At 34.1% G+C, this 24,604-nt stretch overlaps 1 protein-coding gene across 1 annotated transcript in view; it reads left to right on the top strand.

The window, feature by feature from the left end:
- The first annotated feature begins 255 nt into the window (after positions 1-255).
- Positions 256-24,604, top strand: part of LOC137408866 (protein mono-ADP-ribosyltransferase PARP15-like) — a 32,112-nt gene continuing 7,763 nt past the window's right edge. Inside the window, exons 1-8 of the mRNA XM_068095452.1 lie at positions 256-392; positions 2,705-2,807; positions 7,238-7,305; positions 7,913-8,125; positions 12,751-12,973; positions 17,715-17,861; positions 20,622-20,689; positions 23,458-23,670. Of these exons, the coding sequence (XP_067951553.1) occupies positions 2,720-2,807; positions 7,238-7,305; positions 7,913-8,125; positions 12,751-12,973; positions 17,715-17,861; positions 20,622-20,689; positions 23,458-23,670 (1,020 nt within the window). The 5' untranslated portion in view covers positions 256-392; positions 2,705-2,719. The remainder of the gene's footprint in view (positions 393-2,704; positions 2,808-7,237; positions 7,306-7,912; positions 8,126-12,750; positions 12,974-17,714; positions 17,862-20,621; positions 20,690-23,457; positions 23,671-24,604) is intronic.

Raw genomic sequence — 24,604 nt, 5'->3', positions numbered from 1 at the left:
GTGCTATTTAAGTCTGACAAGGCAACTGATGGGAATAGCTATTATTGGCCAATCTAGGTTTATATATCTATGGTCACGACACTACCGAACAATTACCGTATATGCATGTAAGATGGCTAACCATCCAGCCTATGGCTTACCGGCCAGCGTATGGGTTTTTCCAACTCTGCTTTTCCTAGTCTTGATTTATCTTACTTGTCGGCTATATAACATACCTACCCTTGTTATTTACAAAAAGTTCTTTACACTAGGCAAGCCACTGGGGAAAGCCCCTAGTGAGCTGTTGTGCCGTGATTGGTCTCGACGCCACAGTGAACTAGGCTGACAGTAGCTGATGCATTAGTTCTACACACAGGCTGACTACAGGCAAAGTTTTTACTTCACTACATAAGGTTGGTCTTGAGTATTCTGCATTCAACATTTACAATTCTCCGGTGTAACCAGGGCTATAAGAAATCTCGTGTGAAAACAGAAGTTAAATAGGTTTACAAAGTTTAATAGCTCTTCACTTTTTGGATCAGAATACATGTACAGCCATTTTCAGAATTTTGGCAAAAAAATCACAATTTTATGAAAAAAGCGTTAAAGATTTTACTATCACAAGTGTGCAGTACTGTATATAAAATCATAAGCGTAGAGGGATTCTCTATATTGTGTAGCGCCTGTTCATATGAATACTTATGTAAACAAGCTTACTTCTACTAGGCAGGAAAGTAGAACTCAACTTTCTGTTGAAAGGATGCTATAAAACAATTAGTAAAGAACTGGTTGTTTAGGCTGTTCTTAAAATAAACTTAGCAAACTACAAATCTAGCCTGTAGTGATAAAACTTGACTACTGCATTGCTCTTCGCTTCGCTCTTCGCTTCGCTCTTCGCTCTGCTCTTCGCTTCGCTCTTCGCTGGTCCTTCGCTCTCTTTTACTAATCTTGCCTCCCGGCAACACTGGATCACTGGCTTATATAGCAAGTTCTGTGCTAGTCCAGCGGCTTTTCATGCAAGCTAGCCTGTGTATAACTGCGTTAATCAGAGCTTTTCATGCAAGCTAGCCTGTGTATAACTAGGTTAATCAGAGCTTTTCATGCAAGCTAGCCTGTGTATAACTAGGTTAATCAGAGCTTTTCATGCAAGCTAGCCTGTGTATAACTGAGTTAATCAGAGCGTTTCATGCAAGCTAGCTTGTGTCTAACTGGGTTAATCAGAGCTTTTCATGCAAGCTAGCCTGTGTCTAACTGGGTTAATCAGAGCTTTTCATGCAAACTAGCCTGTGTCTAACTGGGTTAATCAGAGCTTTTCATGCAAGCTAGCCTGTGTATAACTGAGTTAATCAGAGCGTTTCATGCAAGCTAGCCTGTGTCTAACTGGGTTAATCAGAGCTTTTCATGCAAGCTAGCCTGTGTATAACTGAGTTAATCAGAGCTTTTCATGCAAGCTAGCCTGTGTATAACTGAGTTAATCAGAGCTTTTCATGCAAGCTAGCCTGTGTGCCTCTGTGTTACCTATAGTTTTGCAAACTGTACATGTCCAGCTGATGCATTCATACAAATATTTTTGTTTCCTGCGATCACTTTAAAACGTAACCATGATTCCTAGCACCTTGGCAGCTAGTGCCCTTTTGTCCATTGTAGCGATAGTAGTATCTTGTGTCCTCCCAACACTATCGACTTATTTTTAATTTTATATGTTCACTTGTATCTGAAGGGAAACATTTGTACATTCATTAAAATAGTTATAGCTTAATTTTTCGGCTTTAGTTTCATTAATGGGCCATTATTGGAACCCCCAACTTTGCCATATGAATACGTAAATAATGTGAAGAATTTTTAGATACTATAGTAAACCTATCGCAAGCTGAATTTCTCTGAGAGATTTTGAGCTCCATAATGTCATTGTGCTCGAGCATAAACCTAAGATATTTTCAGCAACCTTTCGCAAAGTTGTGCTTTTGGTTTGAGCTTTTTGTAGGTCACTTACCATTATATAACTTACCCTTACATAACTTACCCTTATTGTTGTGTCTGATGTTAAACACTAACTCACGTGATGTTTAATATCCTGTGCACCTGTGGCAGAACTAAAAGAGAGATAGCCTGTGCACCTGTGGCATGGTTAAAGAGAGATAGCCTGTGCACCTGTGGCTCAGTTAAAGAGAGTGATAGCCTGTGCACCTGTGGCTCAGTTAAAGAGAGTGATAGCCTGTGCACCTGTGGCTCAGTTAAAGAGAGTGATAGCCTGTGCACCTGTGGCTCAGTTAAAGAGAGTGATAGCCTGTGCACCTGTGGCTCAGTTAAAGAGAGTGATAGCCTGTGCACCTGTGGCTCAGTTAAAGAGAGAGATAGCCTGTGCACCTGTGGCTCAGTTAAAGATTAATTAAAGCAAGTAGAGCTTTTCCAATGAATTGTAAAGTTAAAGGTTGACTTGCAACAAAATTCACATTACAGTTATTTGGTATCAAAAGATTCACCATGTCTTACTCTGCAGTGTTGTAGGTGCAAAATATGTAGAAATGTGATTACAAGCTCTTAAAAGTTTTAATTTGATTACAAAATCGGAATCAGCGTGTCTGATTTACCTTTGAACAAACAATGAAATCTTTTCTTAGCAGTTGTGGTTTAAAATCCATTGTTCTACTGCAGTTCACCATTTTGATAAGAATGGTCGTATACAATCATTTCAAGCCTAGCTGAAATTTGTTGTTGTTTATAGGAAAACCAGTGATTGATGAACACGATGGAGTGGTTGAATTATATGTTTAAACAGTTGCGGGTGACTAGCTGGCAGCCTGACTCATCTACACTGCCTCCAGCAGGTGGGAGGGAAGCTCTACTCTTTCTCTCGCATCCTTAAAGCTTCACTTGCAACAAAATTCACATTACAGTTATTTGATATCAAAAGGTTCACCATGTCTTACTCTGTTGTCTTGTAAGTGCCAAATATGTGGAAATGTGATTACAAGCTCTTAAAAGCTCAAAAATGAAAAGCCGCCGTAGATTGGAATCTGTTTATTTATCAGACGTAGTCATTACAGTTTGGTTATTGTCTTGTCACGTGATGTTCTCACGTGAATTGAAAGGCCAATAAAAGGCTCAATATAAAGCTTATCGTAGCACTAGTTTATGACAAACACTTCGGGCTTTACCGAAGACCCCATATCAAATATAGATGCTCGCTACTTTACAGTTTTGTTTTGGCCTGGTCTAATCGGCAAGTTGTAATCTGATCATGTGACCCAATACTTCGCAAATAATTTCCACAGCAGTTTTCAATTATCACAGATTACCAACAGGCTCATCATGATTATCAGACAATGATATGTACTCATGCGAGTTAAGGTTAAAAAATTAAACAAATTTTTACGGTAAGTTATAAGATATCAGCACTAAAAGTGACAGCATTACAATGATGATAAAACAGACGCGTAAGAACAATAGGCATGGTTTTATTGAATGCGTGAAGTATATTTGTGAAATATTTCGATGAATAAGGTTGTATAGAAGTGTAAACAGAAACCATATCTTAACAACTATGTCCCATTTGAGCCGTTTTGGAAAAAGAATCCAAACTACGGCGGTCTCGTGTAGCTGCGATTAACTGTTCGTTTTTTAGCATTTAAGAGCTTGTAATCACCTTTCCACATATTTTGCACCTACAACACAGCAGAGTGAGACATGGTGAATCTTTTGATACCAAATAACTGTAATGTGAATTTTGTTGCAAGTCAACCTTTAAGTTATTAGGGCTCAATAAGTTAGTCTAGAAAACAAGTAATGGCAGGTTATAATTATCATTGTCATTGATGTAATAGTGTTCATATCGTCTTAACAAAAAGTTTATTGTAAGCATATATGCCAACTGTATTATAATATAGTATACCATAGACTGTCTGTTTTCTGTGTATTCGTGCCTGTGTATGTCCAGCTATAGGTATTTAAATCTTTGAATTTAAAATTACGCAGTAAGATGGATTAGAACTCATCAAAGATTGCACCCCAAGTTTTGAATCCATAAGCTCTAACACTGAGCTACCATATTTACACGATAAATGGTGTATTATTTTAGTATTGCTCCCACGCAGTACGATCCCCCTAATAACAAATCTTTTTTTTGCCTAATGATATCAACAATAATTTCTCTCAAAATTAAAATTTGGCAATTTGTGTACTGATTATATTTGTTATTAAGTGATCTATGTTGCTCGCCATAGTGAGTTCAGAGTTATCCATTATGGCAAAAACAAAATCGCAAACGAATAAATGATAAAATTTTAGTTAGAAGTTCGAAGTTTACTAAAATACATCCTAAAACTTCCTTCAAGTATGTGTTTAGTAAACTAAATTCATATAAGTTAGATTCAACGATTATGTTACACATCTGTCTTAGGTAAGAACTTTCTACGTAGTACATTGTAATGCTATATTATCTTGCAGATAATAACCACAAAATACACTAAAGTCATTGTAGGTACCTATAGTTACCAAAGTTAACATAGTATTTTGTTATTAATTTTAATGATGATAATCTTTACCAGGAGATGTTTGCATTAGATAATTACTATGGGTTTCTATACCACTCTATGTACGTCTATAGCCTATAGTATTGGCTGCTGGCATGCCAATTTTCGCATGCTAACACTGAAATGAACAGATTATATTTAGCCATTGATTGCTAATGATTTTACATTTAAACACCTCTACATTTTTATTTTTTCTCCCGATTTATTTCAACGAAACACTTCTTTCATGACATGAAATTTAAAACTTGCAGTTGTTTTAAAAGGTTTTGAAAAGCAACACAGTTGCTTTAATTTTCTTCTTAATTTATTCGCACCGAACAAAAATACTTTTGTCCTGATATGAAGTCTAAAAGTTAGGATGGCAAGTGTTGTTATATATGTTAAATACAAATCAATTTTTTGTCCAAAGACTTTTTATTACCCGGGTAGGCGGGTAACACCGGGTAGTATAGCTAGTAATGAAATATAATATGAAATAATACATTGTAGTACAGTATAGTAAAATGTGGTATAATATTTTTTATTAAAATTAAATAGTACATAAATTAATATAACATAACATTGTATAATAATGTTAGATAACATGGTATGATAAGATACAATATTATATATCTTACACTATGTCATGTCATATTCTGTTGTAGCATATTGTATTATGGTATATCATGTTGTGCTGTATTATATTAAATTGTACTATCATATATTTTATGGTATTGGTCTTTTTCAATTATGTATGCAAGCAGTTTATCTCTTTGAAAAATTCATATTTAAAGCATTATAATGTACAAACATACTGTATTATATTTAGTTATATTACCATTATATTAAATGTACAGTATATACACATATTAAATTGTATTTATTATGTTATATTCAGTTATGTTATATTATAGTGTTGCTGTTATATTAGATTATAATATATTGTGTTTTATTATAGTATATTGGGTTATATTATAGTATATTGTGTTATATTATATTATAGTATATTGTGTTATATTATAGTATATTGTGTTATATTATAGTATATTGTGTTATATTATATTGTGTTATATTATAGTATATTGTGTTATATTATATTGTGTTATATTATAGTATATTGTGTTATATTACATTGTGTTATATTATAGTATATTGTGTTATATTATAGTATATTGTGTTATATTATAGTATATTGTGTTATATTATAGTATATTGTGTTATGTTATATTATATTGTGTTATGTTATAGTATATTGTGTTTTATTATATTGTGTTTTATTATGTTATGTCGTGTTTTATTATACTGTGCATTATTATAGTATATTGTGTTATATTATATTGTGTTATCCCACGACCAAACGAGCGGAGCGAACGTTTGAGAGTTTTTATGATACATGCATGTGCACACAACTTACGAAAATTATTCATCAACAACGTCGCAAACCCTTGTTTCGAAATCTCATCAACAAATTTAAAGTATAATAACGATACAAAACACATATAAGCCTATTTAAAAATGTTACCAAGTCTTTGTAAATTGTCGACAGTATCTTAAAACTTACCCATCTGATCGGATTATACATAAATAGACAGATTAATTTGGCCGAGAATCGTTATTAAAACTAGCCAAGCCTTATTTTTATCAAAATTAAGACCGGCAAATGAAACGCCGAGCAACAGAGAATAGAACCATTAAGTCGTGCGCATTTCATGAAAAAACCGTGCACATTTCACCAGTCTATAGCATTGTCCAATTGCCAAAGGTTTCTGTAATTAACGTAGAAGTACTGAAAAGTAATCGTTTCTTTTTTGCACATTTCAAAGTAACTGACATTTTGGACACTTATGAGTACTTTGGTATTCCAACTGATGTCCAAAGCAGTGAAAGTAAAGGAAATGACAATGATATTTTTTCTAACGATTCTTATGAAATTATTGCAATATTTAATTATAAGAATAATTATTCGGTTTTATAAGATTTAATTATAAGAATAAGCATTTGAATTGACTAGATCGAAGTATATAGTGACCGATGTTGGGCAATACGTTACTGTTATTATTTTTTCTAAATAGTTTTGCTAAATAGATTTTCTAAAATCTATATAAATATCACAACTTCCTGATATTGTTAGCTATGACGTTTTGAAATGTAAACAAAATTGTGCAATGGTTTTCTATTATTACTGTATTACTACATTAATAATATTGGTTATTCTAATAATATCAGTGCATTTTACTTCTAATATCGCATTTCTCCTATTGCAGGGGGAGAGATATAAACATATAATCTTTTCCTTTCATTATTGCTGTTTGTTGTACATAATAACACCCATTACAGCTACCATTGCAGTTATCCTGTTGCATCGCAGTGCCATTTGATTGCTAATATTGCATTTCTCAACCATCAGTACCCTTTCTTTTTTCCAATATCACTTTGGTCGTGGGCTGTATGACAGGGGAATTTCTAGTATTATATTATATTGTGTTATATTATATTCTGTTATATTATAGTATATTGTGTTATATTATAGTACATTGTGTTATATTATATTGTGTTATATTGTATTACACTATATTGTGTTATATTATATTGTGTTATATTATAGTATATTGTGTTACCCTATATTGTAGTATATTGTGTTATATTATATTGTGTTATATTGTATTATACTATATTGTGTTATATTCTATGCTACTACTGTTAGATTTGTTACTTTTCCCAAGTTCTCTTATGCTCGCTATTTACAGCTGAAAATGAAATTATAATCAAAGATGTAACAATAAGGTTGGAGACTGGAGACATTACAGAAGCTAAGGTAGGACAACTCCTAAAATAAGAGTTTTATAGATAGTGAGGTGTCAATGTTCTTGTTCACTATAGACTATGGAGAAGTGTATTTAATGAGATAATTTAGCTGCTCGGAGGCAATTATGAGTTGAGGGCACTTTTCTTTCTTATGTTTACAAGATTCCAGATTGATTTTTCCCTTTTCTTTACTGCTCCGTAAAGCTTGGTTCCCATATACATCGCAAAGCACTGGCGACAGCACTGCAGGCTATTAGCGGTGAAATGAGAACCTATGCGCCGGGTTTAGCAAGAGTTTGGCGCTGTTCAAATATTGCGAAGAGCCGCAGGCAAAACCTTCCCGAAATGCGCTGTACAGGTGAAGGTCACCTTTATAGAAGCGACATGGCGAGCGAACGTTTTATTTGATTACATGATTATGTTTAGTAATGCAGCTTTATATGTGAACAGAAGCCGTCGAGCCTAGCGTCACAAGCGTTTTGCTGCGCAAGTTACCGCTGGAGTCTCACAATAGATATCGGAACCAGGCTTAACGAACACGTCTGAGCGTCAACTAGTCGTGCCAATTTGACAGCACATTGCTTATCTGTCAATATGCTCCACACAACGCGTTGTAGGCAGACGTTTTGGTGAACTCGACTGGAAGAAATTTAGACCTGAGTAAAGGTAGTTTATCTATGGCTTTAATGAAGAAGGCAAGAGGAAACTTGCAAGAAGAATGCCGGAAACTTGCTCCTGTCAATATCGGAGATGTGGTAGAGACCCAAGGCTATGAGTTGAGCTGTCAGAAAGTGTATCACTGCATCTGTCCACAGTCATATTCGTTTGAGGTATTTTATATAACATGAGGGTGTAAATTCAAAATAACTTGAGCTTTCCTATTTGACATTATGTTTACTGTTGACAGTTTATATATGAGATTATATAAACCAAAAAACCTCTAATTGAATGCCATAGTGCTTTATCTATCAACCTTTCCTCTATAGTGGCGGTCAATTGGAGGTCAATACATGTAGAGGCTAGCGTTTTATTTTTCAAATTTCTCATCAGAGTTTTGAGAAGATAAATTTAGCCCTTTTACGGGCGAAGCAATTGTCGCCTATATTTTGCCCTCTTTTTTCCGGTCGACCGATATTAAACCTTTTGAATGCAATAAATCTGCTAGCTTACCTCCAGCTTCCCAAACATCTCTTAATAACTATGCATTAAGAAACTGAGAAATATATCTACCAGTCGATATCTATTGCTTGCCATTGACCTGCGATGATACTATAACCTGTGTCATGTTTTACAATTTGTTGCAGCTTCAATTTTCATTTCATTCTAAATTTGAAGACATTTTTCAATTTTATGTCTATCCTAATTGTAGTAGCCGGCATTGCCCGAGTAGTAAAATAATCTTTGCTCAGAAAATTTATTTGTATTTAACATATAGCAACATTTGCCATTCTAACTTTCAAACTACATATCATAAGAGAAATGTTTTGTGTAGGTCAAATGAATTTAAAAAAAAACAATTATAAAAAGGTTTAGATGTAAATGTGAAATGGTTCGTAAGTAATAGCTAAATTTGTTTGTAACAGCTATAGTCTATTTTGCTACAATTACAATAAAAGATGATTCGGTAATGATACATATTAATACGAACTGAAAAAAAAACAAAAAAAATTCCGAATATGTAGAACTAGAAATTCCCCTGTCATACAGCCCACGACCATAGTGATATTGGCAAAAAGAAAGGGTACTGATGGTTGAGAAATGCAATATTAGCAGTCAAATGGCACTCCAGTGCAATAGGATAACTGCAATGGTAGCTGTAATGTACTGGGTGTGGGTGTTATTATGTACAACAAACAGCAATAATGAAAGGAAAATATTTTATGTTTATATCTCTCCCCCGCAATAAAAGAAATGCAATATTAGAAGTAAAATGCACTGATATTATTAGAATAACCAATATTATTAATATAGTAATACAGTAATAATAGAAAACCAATGCACAATTTTGTTTACATTTCAAAACGTCATAGCTAACAATATCAAGAAGTTGAGATATTTATATAGATTTTTAGAAAATCTATTTAACAAAACTATTTAGAAAAAACAATAACAGTAACGTATTGCCCAACATCGGTCACTATATACTTCGATCTTGTAAATTCGAATGACTATTCTTATAATTAAACCTTATAAAATCGAATAATTATTCTTATAATTAAATATTGCAATAATTTCATAAGAATCGTTAGAAAAAATATCATTGTCATTTCCTTTACTTTCACTGCTTTGGACATCAGTTGGAATACCAAAGTATCCATAAGTGTCCAAAATGTCAGTTATTTGAAATCGGTAAAAAAGAAACGATTACTTTTCAGTACTTCTACGTTAATTACAGAAACCTTTGGCAATTGGACAATGCTATAGACTGGTGAAATGTGCACGGTTTTTTCGTGGAGTGCGCATGACTTAATGGTTCTATTCTCTGTCGCTCGGCGTTTCGTTTGCCGGTCTTAATTTTGATAAAAATAAGGCTTGTCAAGTTTTAATAACGATTTTAGGCGGAATTAATCTGTCTATTTATGTATAATCCGATCAGATGGGTTAGTTTTAGGAAATTTTCTACAAATAATAAAGACTTTAGAAATAGATAAGAAATAGTTTTATATGTGTTTTGTATCGTTATTATACTTAAACGACTCCATTGAAAAATGGTTTAATTTGTTGATGAGATTTCGGTACAAGGGTTGTGTACACATATGCATTTATCATAAATCTCCCAAACAATCGCTTCGCTCGTGTTTATTCATGGGATTAATAATAACAATTCTTGCATGGTAGAGGTGTGTGCGTGTATAAACAAAGGTTACTGTTCCACCAGAAGCTATCCATCAAAACTTTGAATACGACGATACTGGTACCTCCCAATACAGGTACAAATGTAAAAATGAGATGTCACACTGGCTTTGTCTGACAGAACGGAGAGAGAATTTCGAGGCCTTTCCTATGGAGATAATATAATTGTCTGCTTGAGAAGAATTGGCTTTGACCCCAGATATAGCAATTGAACTGTACAAAAAATATTTCTCAACGGGGCATCGTAATGCGTGGACGCAATGCTAACATAATTAGCGTGTGCATACGGTATAGCCAATATAATAAAGTCTAGGACTAAGATGCCTTATGTAGCTCAGTGGTAGAGCGCTTAGGTTAAAAACTTGTGTATGCATTCGTCGTGAGTTCAAATCCATTGTAATTCTAAAATTTGATAACTATTATTAGCTGGAACTACACACATACATACACGCAAACTTTGAAAAATATATATATATACCTATGTTACTTTATATATATATTATACTAGCTGTACCACCCGGCGTTGCTTGTGTAATAGAAGAGTATTTGGACAGAAAATTGATTTGTATTTAACATATAACAACATTTGCCATTCTAACTTTCAAACTACATAACATGAGAACAGTTTTTTGTGTTATAAACAATGAGAAGTAGTGAGAGTTTGGCTATTAGCCAGTTTAATAATGTGTGCGAACAGCTTCTCGTGACGTTATGCTATGACCCGCGTAAGACGCAAAGCAGTTAGGTTTTGCCCTGATATAATGACTTATATTGGCAGGCTATCAATTCGACTTCCGTAGTCGTGTGGTCTAGGCGTGAAACTGGTGAAAGGCTTGGTCCGAGATAAAATCCTCTTCGGAACGGAATATTTATTCCTAGATTTTAAGATCTATAGCCGGATTTCCGACGAACAAACACACGGATGGACTTTGAGAAATATATAGATACATATGAAGTTTATTAAAAACTACAGGTTAATTAAAACCACTTTACTTTACAGTGTAAACCACATATACTATATATATATATATATAGATTTAACAATGTTGCATAAAAGCCCATTGCACCCATTGATATGTTTGCTACAATTTGCAGCCAAAATTAGCTTTTATGTGCAATAGAAGAGGAGTTAACTGTGTCAATCATTTGTAAGATCAGATTACCGCAATGATGCTAGCAAATAATATGCTATAAATCTGCAAATTTATAAGTTATGTAATGATAATCTATCAAATGCTGTAAATATATATTCATGAACAAATGACATAAACGAATCGTACTTATATTACACAGTAGATACAAAAAGCCGAACGCACTGAATGACTGAACAGACCGAACATCTTTTTGGGAGTTGCCCTCCCTCAACTATTATCTATAAATCAATTATTATCTATTATAAATAATATTGATTGCATGTTTTATACAATTATAATAAATATTACTATATATAGACAAAAATATATTCATTTCCAATTGAATAAAGAAACAATTTTGGCTAGTTATTTAGCTACTGGTTCACCAATGGTTAACGATACTACTGAACAAATAAAACCTTTTGCTTCTACTAGGCATTTCACTTTTATCTGTCAAAGGTGAGGCAAGTACTGATAGGACAATAGTGACAGCAAAAATACTTCAATTGAATATGTCATATTTTTATTCACAGCGTGCTTCACTGGCGCGAAAATAAACAACAGCCTCTAAAATGTTTCTACGGAATTCATTGAGCTCTTTATTTATAGAAGTTTGAGTTACGCACCCTTATCCTCAAATAGTCACACGAGAGGGCAACTCTTAAAATATTCGGTCTGTTCGGTCATTCAGTGCGTTCGGCTTTTTGTATCTACCGTATATTACATGCAAAAACAAAAGTTAACGTTCTTAAAGCAAAAATATTTGCATCGATTGCTTGTCCAGCTTCGTTCGGATTGTTGCTTTCGATGGAACGAACATCTTCTGGTTGTGCAAAACCTTCTACAATGTCTTCTGACTTGAGATTTTCTTCTGTACTACTGATCTAGTTGATGTTAGCATCCAAACAATTTTCTGGCTAGCAAAACCTTTACGCATTACATTTAGCACAAATGCAACGCGTAAATGTTTTGCTCGCTAAACTTGACCTTTGTTCTGTAGCAAATTTAAACCATTTTTTATATGTACATGTACTTCGAAGTATAAAGACACCATTAAATAAGAAACTACTAGTAGCCTGAGACAGTTGGTAATTATATATGTGGTGTTGATTTCAAAGTTTTAACGAAAAAAAAAGAAAAGCTTCGAATTTGGACAACGAGAGAATTAATTATTATTGATGTAAACGATTCATTATTAATATGATTTTGTAGACATTTTTCTACTGATCAATTAATATTATTAATAAAAATAAAAAATTTTCAAAGTGACCCGCAAATAGAGATGGCGTTCAATCAGAGGTGGCGTTCAATCAGAGGTGGCGTTCAATTAGAGGTTTTTCTCGGTAAGTGGTATACTATGAACAGCAAGAACTTGTGCCATAGTACATCTAAACTTGGTTTCGTTCCTGCATTCTCCCTCCACTTCTCTTGTTGCCTGACAACCATAGACATCTTGAATGTGTTGACAGAAAGTAAACAAGATCATCAGAAGGTGCATGAAAATGGCTTCAAAATCAGGTTTTACATCGATGGTGATACCAAGCCTTGGTTCAGGGAATTTACGCTACCCTCCAGAAGACATCGTTATGAGCATCATTACTAGTATTGGCAGCTTTCTTTCTGGGTCCAATCAGACATCAGTGCGAGAAGTCACCCTAATGGTGCACGAGAAAGACACAACTAGTGTCAAGGTCAGTCACACTAACTCGCTATATGCCCGTGTTACTAGGTACACTCAGGGCTGTTTATCAGATTCATATTAGCAATTAGCACAACCTAACAATCTTCATAGAGTGTCTGTTCAGTTGCCTATTTGCTGCTTTATACATTTACTGTAATGCTTCTTTTGTGGTTTCAATTTGGTACTTGGACTAATCAATGACTCGAAGAGTAAGTAGCAGGAGAGTAAGTAGCAGGAGAGTAAGTAGCAGGAGAGTAAGTAGCAGGAGAGTAAGTAGCAGGAGAGTAAGTAGCAGGAGAGTAAGTAGCAGGAAAGTAAGTAGCAGGAGAGTAAGTAGCAGGAGAGTAAGTAGCAGGAGAGTAAGTAGCAGGAGAGTAAGTAGCAGGAGAGTAAGTAGCAGGAGAGTAAGTAGCAGGAGAGTAAGTAGCAGGAGAGTAAGTAGCAGGAGAGTAAGTAGCAGGAGAGTAAGTAGCAGGAGAGTAAGTAGCAGGAGAGTAAGTAGCAGGAAAGTAAGTAGCAGGAGAGTGAGTAGCAGGAAAGTGAGTAGCAGGAGAGTGAGTAGCAGGAGAGTGAGTAGCAGGAGAGTGAGTAGCAGGAGAGTGAGTAGCAGGAGAGTAAGTAGCAGGAGAGTAAGTAGCAGGAGAGTAAGTAGCAGGAGAGTAAGTAGCAGGAGAGTAAGTAGCAGGAAAGTAAGTAGCAGGAGAGTAAGTAGCAGGAGAGTAAGTAGCAGGAGAGTAAGTAGCAGGAGAGTAAGTAGCAGGAGAGTAAGTAGCAGGAGAGTAAGTAGCAGGAGAGTAGGTAGCAGGAGAGTAAGTAGCAGGAGAGTAAGTAGCAGGAGAGTAAGTAGCAGGAGAAATGTTGGCTGCCAATAAAGATGAACTTACACAAATTTTTGTAGATTTTATCAGAAAGTATCAGTATTTTTTATCAGTTGCCATTGTTTTTCATGTTTGAAGTGATCTGACTGCCAGGATGTTCTCAAATTAAAATCGACAAAACTTGATTCCGGTTAAAACGTTCAGATTCAACCGAACGTGTGATTATGTCGTTCATAGTTACTCTTCAGCAAAGAGACCGGCAGAATAGAAATGCGTAATGCTGCAACGTGAAAGCGACACAGTGCGTCCTCGGGTTATGATTACCCTGTTATACGATTTTTTGCCTTTCGATGTGGAACACAATGTTTTACACCCTCACCGTACAATTCTTTTGTGCTATCCGATATCAGCAAAAGTTTATCTTGAAACACGAAATTGGCAGTCAGTGTGCTGAATACGTTGGAATAACGAAGATGATGAAATGCTATTTACCGAAATCTCTTCCACAACGGATGACAGAGATATGATGCTTGATCTCTCTCAGTTTCACGTTATTTGCTATAATACCTGGGATTTGCTATAATACCTGGGATTGCTGGGAAAATAAAACCAGAAACATGTAGGTGATAAATTTTAGCCGATGACCAAGTTGAAGTTTAGTAAAACACATTCTAAAACTTTCCTTTAAGTGTGTGTCTAGTAAGCTAAATTCATTTAAGTTAAATTCAATTTTTATGTTATACATCTGTCATAAAGCTAAGAACTCCTTACAGTACATACTGCACATAATATATAGTAGTGTTCCATTTATTGCGAATCATAACCACTAAATACACTAAAGTTGCTGTAGGTAACTGTAGTTACTAATGTTAACATATTATTATGTTATTAATTTTCAAAATGCACAGTATGTATAATAAAGTTTTGAAGATTTTTACCAATTGGTGTTTGCATTAGATAATTACTATAGGTATCTACACCCTCTATACGACATTTTCGCCTTGCGATGCCAACACTGGAATGAATTAAAACCGCACGGTGAGGCTCCACTGTAGCCAATAATAATAAAAAGAGAGACAGGCAGCCGAGCAGCTAGTGACATTTCAGCATATTTTTTCTGAACGCTTTAACCACGATCAAGTTTTGTCGATTTAATTGCACCTTCTTCTGCTTTCACTCTCTTTAACCTCATATTCCATTAGGACATACTGTAAAACCTCTATTTAACCTCATCTTCCATTAGGACATACCGTAAAACCTCTATTTAACCTCATCTTCCATAAGGACATACAGTAAAACCTCTCTTTAACCTCATCTTCCATAAGGACATACCGTAAAACCTCTAATTAACCTCATATTCCATTAGGACATACCGTAAAACCTCTATTTAACCTCATCTTCCATTAGGACATACCGTAAAACCTCTATTTAACCTCATCTTCCGTAAGGACATACCGTAAAACCTCTATTTAACCTCATCTTCCATTAGGACATACCGTAAAACCTTTCTTTAACCTCATCTTCCATAAGGACATACCGTAAAACCTCTATTTAACCTCATCTTCCATAAGGACATACCGTAAAACCTCTATTTAACCTCATCTTCCGTAAGGACATACCGTAAAACCTCTATTTAACCTCATATTCCATTAGGACATACCGTAAAACCTCTATTTAACCTCATATTCCATTAGGACATACCGTAAAACCTCTATTTAACCTCATATTCCATTAGGACATACCGTAAAACCTCTTTTTAACCTCATCTTCCATTAGGACATACAGTAAAACCTCTATTTAACCTCATCTTCCATTAGGACATACCGTAAAACCTCTCTTTAACCTCATCTTACATAAGGACATACCGTAAAACCTCTAATTAACCTCATCTTTCATTAGGACATACCGTAAAACCTCTATTTAACCTCATCTTCCATTAGGACATATCATTATAAACCAATGATAAAAAGTGATCAGAAAAAATTATCCACAAATTGGTTCAAACAATGACTAGATTACATCAACATCAACTAATTCTTTTGTTGCTGTCGTCGTGGTTGCCATGGCTTTAGTGACAGGTTTTACTAAGAAGATCGATCGTCACAATCATCGAAACTCACCCCTGATTTGAAGTCACTAAGATATAACCCATCGCTTTCAGATTCGTCCGTGAGATGGTTAACAATCAGATCTGAAAACTTTTAAATATTTAGATGGACAATTAGATTACACTTTAAGAACAGCGTATGATGTAATAGCGTCCAATGTTATGTAATATAATCCACTGTTATGTAATAGTATCCACTGTTATGTAATATCATCCAATGTTATGTAATATCATCCACTATTAGGTAACATCATCCACTGTTACATAATGTCATTCGCTGTTATGTAATAGCATATGCTGTTATGCAACGGCATCTATTGTTATGTGATATCATCATCTGTTATGTAATAGCATCCACTGTTATATAACATCATCCATTGTTATGTAATATCATCCATTGTTATGTAACAGCATCCATTGTTATGTAATATCATCCATTGTTATGTAACAGCATCCATTGTTGTGTAACATCATCCATTGTTATGTAACAGCATCCACTGTTATGTAATAGCATCCACTTATGTAGTACTCATAGAACAGAATGATATATTTACCACAATGAGTACTATTTTTATAAGGCAGTAAAATATGAAGCTGCATGTTCAAGTCTAACAGAATTGCTCAATGATATGCAAGCAATATGTTAGCATTTGAAACAACACAAATATACCAATCTCAGCATCGGTGCCTACTGTAGCGAATCCAAATAGTTTTAGCATTTCTCATAATATTTTTAGCTGGATAAATTGCTGCACCATAACCTTCTACATATAACATCTGTTGAGGTAAATTGTTGCACCATAACCTTCTACATATAACATCTGTTGAGGTAAATTGCAGACTCATGTAGGCAGCGAGTGGTTCAACCTTGTTATCAATGCATACGGCTTTGGCATGTGAAATAGTTGAAAATGTTTTCTCAAGCTTTATGTTATTATATAGATCTAGCTATTTATTGTTAATGATTGAACTTGGACAATCATTCAAGTACACCCAAAAATCTCGCTGTTGAAACTTGAATCACTGTTTTTGTAACATTGATCGCATACTCAATGTGCTAGAATATGCATGAGTAAATGTAAATTGATTGCATACTCAATGTGCTAGAATATGCATGAGTAAATGTAAATTCAAAAACTTTCAATTTTTCCAGCACCATATTTTTACTATTATGTACTCTTATTATTTTAAATTATCATTATTAGTTAGTATTTTTATCATTATTATTTGTTATTTTTACAAATTGACACTTTTTATAATCAATTTTGACTTCTTATTGTTCTTATTATTGTTACCTATCAGTCTCACCCTTATTATTGTTACCTATCAGTCTCACCCTTATTATTGTTACCTATCAGTCTCACCCTTATTATCGTTACCTGTCAGTCTCACCCTTATTATCGTTACCTATCAGTCTCACCCTTATTATCGTTACCTATCAGTCTCACCCTTATTATCGTTACCTATCAGTCTCACCCTTATTATCGTTACCTATCAGTCTCACCCTTATTATCGTTACCTATCAGTCTCACCCTTATTATCGTTACCTATCAGTCTCACCCTTATTATCGTTACCTATCAGTCTCACCCTTATTATCGTTACCTATCAGTCTCACCCTTATTATCGTTACCTATCAGTCTCACCCTTATTATCGTTACCTATCAGTCTCACCCTTATTATCGTTACCTATCAGTCTCACCCTTATTATCGTTACCTATCAGTCTCACCCTTATTATCGTTACCTATCAGTCTCACCCACATCTTCAGTCTTTCCTGCTTTCTAATGTAAGCAGAAATACAGACACGCTAATACTCATCTCCGCACGCTTTCACCGAGTTTTTCCAGCAGAACTATACAACCTCAAAGGCATTATCCTTCCGTAGTCAGGGAGACGTTTGGAGGGCAGAGCCTGAAATGTACATAGATGAACCACAGACAGCACAAAAAACCGCAACAATGCCGCAGAGCCATGGTAACACAAGATCCTTTTGCTTTACAGATATTTATACAGTCTAAATAATAAATATACTTCCAAACAAACTGATTCCTACCTGCTACTAACCTGCTAGTAACCTGCTAGTAACCTGCTATTACTGGTAACTGTACTACTTTGAAAAAAGCAACAGGACCCAGGAAATTGCATCATAGCCATAGCTTTCTCAGTATCATCTTGGTTACTGGTTGTGTTTTGGTAATAAGCCAGATATCAAATACATTCCGACAAAAGATATCGATATTGTTTTTTCTAACAAGGAAAAATTAATTTACTTTGTTACACATATACATGTAGATATATAGACACTACCTGTTCATATACATCTGTTGCAAACAGACTCAAATGCAATGGTTAAACCCTTTTTGAGTATGGTGACATACAGATACTTACAGATATGGTTTGGAAAGACAGTAAAATATATATATGTACGTATATACATTAATACCTGCAACACTTGGTTCTAAACACTGAACGGCAAGGTTGTGGAATTTAAGTTAGTCTTTCCAGAATCTGCAAGATTTATAGGGAACTTTTACAAGAATGTTATCATAAATCTATATACATGTATATATATATATATATTTCTCAATGTTTGTCCGTTTTGTAGGATTGATTGTCCAGCTATAGCAATTAGTAGAATAGTTGTAGTTGGACAACAATGCAGACGCAAAGTCATGGCTTACCACCATTAGAAGCCTATCTAGAATTTTTAATTGGCAATGTGCTTGGCTAACAGCTTGAATGTTACAGTTGTTTGACAATGTTTTAAAACCTTCACAGTTGTTTTTATTTTTCTCTTAATTTATTTCAACTACACAAAACACTTCTCTCATAATATGTAGTTTAAAAGTTAGAATGGCATATTTTGTTATATATTAAATACAAATCAATTTTCTGTCCAAAAACCTTTTTATTACCCGGGCAATGCCAGGTAGCACAGCTAGTTAGTCTTTAAATTTAAAAACTGCTGGCATTCGCATTAAAAACCAACTCTTTGTGTCGCTCAGTATGTATATTTATATATATATATATCACTTGAAGTTGTTCAAATGTTATACCCTTTACAATACCAGCTGGTGCCATGAGAAATTAACTACATAAAACAAATTTAGTCTAGTTAGGCAAGTTCAACCCATACTTACTAAAAGATATGCCGAGTTGAGCCTTTTCTTCACATTGCACAGCAATGGTTGAGTTTTCTCTTCACATTGCACAGCAATGGTTGAGTTTTCTCTTCACATTGCACAGCAATGGTTGAGCTTTCTCCTCACATTGCACAGCAATGGTTGAGCTTTCTCTTCACATTGCACAGCAATGGTTGAGCTTTCGTCCTCACATTGCACAGCAATGGTTGAGCTTTTGTCCTCACATTGCACAGCAATGGTTGAGCTTTCTCCTCACATTGCACAGCAATGGTTGAGCTTTCTCCTCACATTGCACAGCAATGGATGAGCTTTCTCCTCACATTACACAGCAATGGTTGAGCTTTCTCCTCACATTACACAGCAATGGTTGAGCTTTCTCCTCACATTGCACAGCAATGACAGTCATATCGCTATAAAAGTCTTATTTTCAAAAAACATATTATATAATCAAAGTTTTGCTCAAAATAATATTCAAGCCAAGGTGTTGGTGTTTGCAAAATATCATACATGTAGGATAGGAAAGTTTTTAGCAACATTTATTAGAGATATCTATGGTAGTCTTAATGTAATTGTAGGAATACTCTATCGTTCTTTTGGATGTACATGTACAAGCAGTAGATCTCATTAAATACACACACATAATGTTATGTAATTAATTTTAAATATAGCTATGTTGAGCATAAAGTATGGATGGATATTAGAGTATATTATGCAATAATTATTAGAATGTAATATTATGTAATATGTTGTATAATAGGAAATCATAGTTAGCCATGCTGTAGTAAATATGCATATTATAAAATAATATATTATGTCCTATTTAATGCCTGATATTATATAATTTTGCATCATATTGTGTAATGTGGTATTATAATATGTTATTTTTAATAGTGCTATACCATATTCTATTTTCTTATATTATAGTATATTGTGTTATATTTTATTGTGTTATATTGTGTTATATTATATTGTGTTGTATTATATTATATTGTGTTATATTATATTATATTGTGTTATATTATAGTATATTGTGTTATATTATATTGTGTTATTTTATAGTATATTGTGTTATATTATATTGTGTCATATTATAGTACATTGTGTTATATTATATTGTGTTATGTTATAGTATATTGTGTTATATTATAGTATATTGTGTTATGTTATAGTATATTGTGTTATATTATATTGTGTTATGTCATAGTATATTGTGTTATGTTGTAGTATATTGTGTTATATTATAGTATATTGTGTTATATTATAGTATATTGTGTTATATTATAGTATATTGTGTTATATTATAGCATATTGTGTTATATTATAGTATATTGTGTTATATTATAGTATATTGTGTTATATTATAGTATATTGTGTTATATTATATTGTGTTATATTATATTGTGTTATATTATAGTATATTGTGTTATATTATAGTATATTGTGTTATATTATAGTATATTGTGTTATATTATAGTATATTGTATTACACTATATTGTGTTATATTATATTGTATTATATTGTGTTATATTCTATACTACTACTGTTAGAGTTGTTACCTTTTCCAAGTTCTCTTATGCTCACTATTTACAGCTGAAAATGAAATTATAATCAAAGATGTAACTATAAGGCTGGAGACTAGAGACATTACAGAAGCTAAGGTAGGACAACTCCTAAAAAAAGTTTTATATTTTGTGAGGTGTCAGTGTTCTTGTTTGCTATAGACTATGGAAAACTTTATTTAATGAGATACTTTAGCATTCAGCTGCTAGGTTGGAGGCAGTTATGAACTGTAGGTTGCACTTTCCTTTGTTATGGTTATAAGGTTACAGATGTCACTGTTCCTTGTTATGGTTACAAGGTTATCAAAGGCCTCCAAATCTAGGAATATTCGTGAAAACCTCTGAATGCGGCAAAAAATTTATAGCTTAGCACAATCGACCCATACGTGTAATTGTAAGCTAAATAGAAAACGAAACACTCATTATGCGCATGCGTAGGGTTAATTTTATTGCTAGACGTAATAGAGTTAACTCTTCATAGAGAGTGACAGTTTTCAGCGGCAAATAAATTAGTTCGCGAATATGCATGAAATGGCAATTTTCGTGAAATATAACTCCGCGAATAAATGCATCCTGTAGGGTAGATGTCACTGTTCCTTATTATGGTTGCAAGGTTATAGATGTCACTGTTCCTTGTTATGGTTACAAGGTTGCATATATCACTGTTCCTTGTTATTGTTACAAGGTTGCATATGTCACTGTTCCTTGTTATGGTTACAAGGTTACAGATTTCACTAACCCTTATTATGGTTACAATGTTACAGATGTCACTGTTCCTTATTATGGTTATAAGATTATAGATGTCACTGTTCCTTGTTATTGTTACAAGGTTGCAGATGTCACTGTTCCTTATTATGGTTATAAGGTTACAGATGTCACTGTTCTTTATTATGGTTACAAGGTTATAGATATCACTGTTCCTTGTTATGGTTACAAGGTTATAGATGTCACTGTTTCTTATTATGGTTATAAGGTTACAGATGTCACTGTTCCTTGTTATGGTTACAAGGTTATAGATGACGCTGTTCCTTGTTATGGTTACAAGGTTATAGATGACACTGTTCCTTATGGTTACAAGGTTACAGATGTCACTGTTCCTTGTTATGGTTACTAGGTTACAGATGTCACTGTTCTTTATTATGGTTATAAGGTTACAGATGTCACTGTTCTTTATTATGGTTACAAGGTTATAGATGTCACTGTTCCTTGTTATGGTTACAAGGTTATAGATGTCACTGTTCCTTATTATGGTTATAAGGTTACAGATGTCACTGTTCCTTGTTATGGTTACAAGGTTATAGATGACACTGTTCCTTGTTATGGTTACTAGGTTACAGATGTCACTGTTCCTTGTTATGGTTACAAGGTTACAGATGTCACTGTTCCTTATTATGGTTATAAGGTTATAGATGTCACTGTTCCTTGTTATTGTTACAAGGTTACAGATGTCACTGTTCCTTGTTATGGTTACAAGGTTACAGATGTCACTGTTCCTTGTTATGGTTACAAGGTTATAGATGTCACTGTTCCTTGTTATTGTTACAAGGTTACAGATGTCACTGTTCCTTGTTATGGTTACAAGGTTACAGATGTCACTGTTCCTTGTTATGGTTACAAGGTTACAGATGTCACTATTATTACTGTTCCTTATTATGGTTGCGAGATTATAGAATTATCTGATTAATATAATTGATGTCCGTCCTTTTTCTTGCTGTTATAAATTTATTATATGGAACACACATCTGCGAACGCATGAGACACCGTCTTGTCAGCTTTGAGAATGCTGACTTTTATTAGAGTTGCCCCGATTTTGGTATCGGAATCGGTATCGGTGCCGATATGAGTGTCAAGTATCTGAATCGGTATCGGCCGATCTTTTCTTAAAAAATCTGAACCTTCCGATACTTTTTACAGATCAACCATTTAGCAGAAAACTGTATTTTAGCCTGCTATACTAATAAAAAATCATCAGCTGTAAGCTTCTTACTTTTACTTAATGAATTTCAGGCCTGCCGCACAATTTATTTCATGTCTATAGCCTGATCAACACAGCGAAGGAAACTTTTTAGCCAGAACGTAAACAAAAAGTGTGGTATTTCCCAATTACAGCGATAGGATTTATTGCAGGCAATCACGAACAAGATAACAAAAATGGGAGACAAGAACGCAGTGTAATATTTCTATTTACTAGCATTACGAAAGTAATTTAAACAGTCGACGCATAAAGTTATCTATCACTCTCTTGATCCTGACGATACAATGGATCGTTTGTATTGTACAAAAAACGGTAACCCCAGTGGCGTATCGGTATGTAGCCTGTCCTCCAACATCTGTTGCAAGGGAATCCCCCTTCAGTACGCTCGGCTACACTGATAATGATGGAAGAAAAGAGACGTCTTACTGAGATAATTGAATCACTAACGGTTTTTAAAAGAAACATTGATTTGCTCTAAACTTGTACAGGCACAGCAGTTCATCCAACAATAGAAGAGGGACTTCGTTATCACAGATAGAACTGTACCACTAACAGTAATTACCTTTATTTACAAATTACAAGAAACATGGACTGTTTTGTTACTACATGCACGGTATGTCAGTATGTGAATATGTATATATTTTTTTCCATAAATGCAAACAAATAAATACAATAATATTCATGTTTTCTTTGCATTATGTTTGTATTTGCATAATAAAATGAGCTACTATCTATGCAACACAAAAGATCTGAATCGGTATCTGAATCGGATTATTTTTCAATTAGGATCGGTATATCGGATCGGTATCTGAATCGGCTGGTGAATTTAGAATCGGGGCATCTCTAACTTTTATTGCTTATCTGTCAATATGCTCCTCACAACGCGTTGCAGGCAGATGTTTTGGTGAACTCGACTGGAAGAAGTTTAGACCTGAGTAAAGGTAATCTATCTATGGCTTTTTTAAAAAAGGCAAGAGGAAATTTGCAAGAAGAATGCTGGAAACTTGCTCCTGCCAACAACGGAGATGTGGTAGAGACCCAAGGCTATGAGTTGAGCTGTCAAAAAGTGTATCACTGCATCTGTCCGCAATCATTTTCATCTGAGGTATTCTAAAGCCAAAAAATTAGTATATGTTGAAAATAATAATAATTAGGTGTTTAAAAATTAAAATTACTTTGAATGTTATATCAGTACCTTCTTGCAGAAGTTTTATAATAGGTTTCAACTGTTATACTAACGTATTACCTCCAGTTTGTAACACCTTCCAAGCATGTTCCACTTTTTGAAGAAGTTTCTACGTTTTCTTAGCAGAGCAGAATAGCTTCTCAACCCTAACATCATTGGAATCAAGTTTAATGGTTTTTGAGACTTGCTCCAAACATTTTTGCTCCCATAACCTTTTTACAACCAGCACTGTTTGAGCAGCCCAGTTTATATACGCAAGTGTCACAGTTTATATATGCAAGTGGTGCAGTTTATATACGCAAGTGATACAGTTTATATACGCAAGTGATACGATTTATATACGCAAGTGATACAATTTATATACGCAAGTGATACAGTTTATATACGCAAGTGACACAGTTTATATATGCAAGTGGTGCAGTTTATATACGCAAGTGATACAGTTTATATACGCAAGTGATACGATTTATATACGCAAGTGATACAATTTATATACGCAAGTGATACAGTTTATATACGCAAGTGACACAGTTTATATATGCAAGTGGTGCAGTTTATATACGCAAGTGATACAGTTTATATACGCAAGTGATACGATTTATATACGCAAGTGATACAATTTATATACGCAAGTGATACAGTTTATATACGCAAGTGATACAGTTTACATACGCAAGTGATACAGTTTATATACGCAAGTGATACAGTTTATATACGCAAGTGATACAGTAAGGACAGAGAGCACTTGTCTACATGTAATGGCATATCTAAACTAGTAAGCGATGTGTTTAGTTGCTGTTATTCATTTGCCTTCTATTTCTCATGTTGTCTGACAACCATAGACATAATCAAT

The sequence above is a fragment of the Watersipora subatra genome, chromosome 11 (assembly GCF_963576615.1).
Source record: "Watersipora subatra chromosome 11, tzWatSuba1.1, whole genome shotgun sequence".
Lineage (NCBI taxonomy): Eukaryota > Metazoa > Bryozoa > Gymnolaemata > Cheilostomatida > Watersiporidae > Watersipora > Watersipora subatra.
Note: the sequence above shows the minus strand (reverse complement) of the source record. Positions and strands in the feature narration are given on the sequence as shown.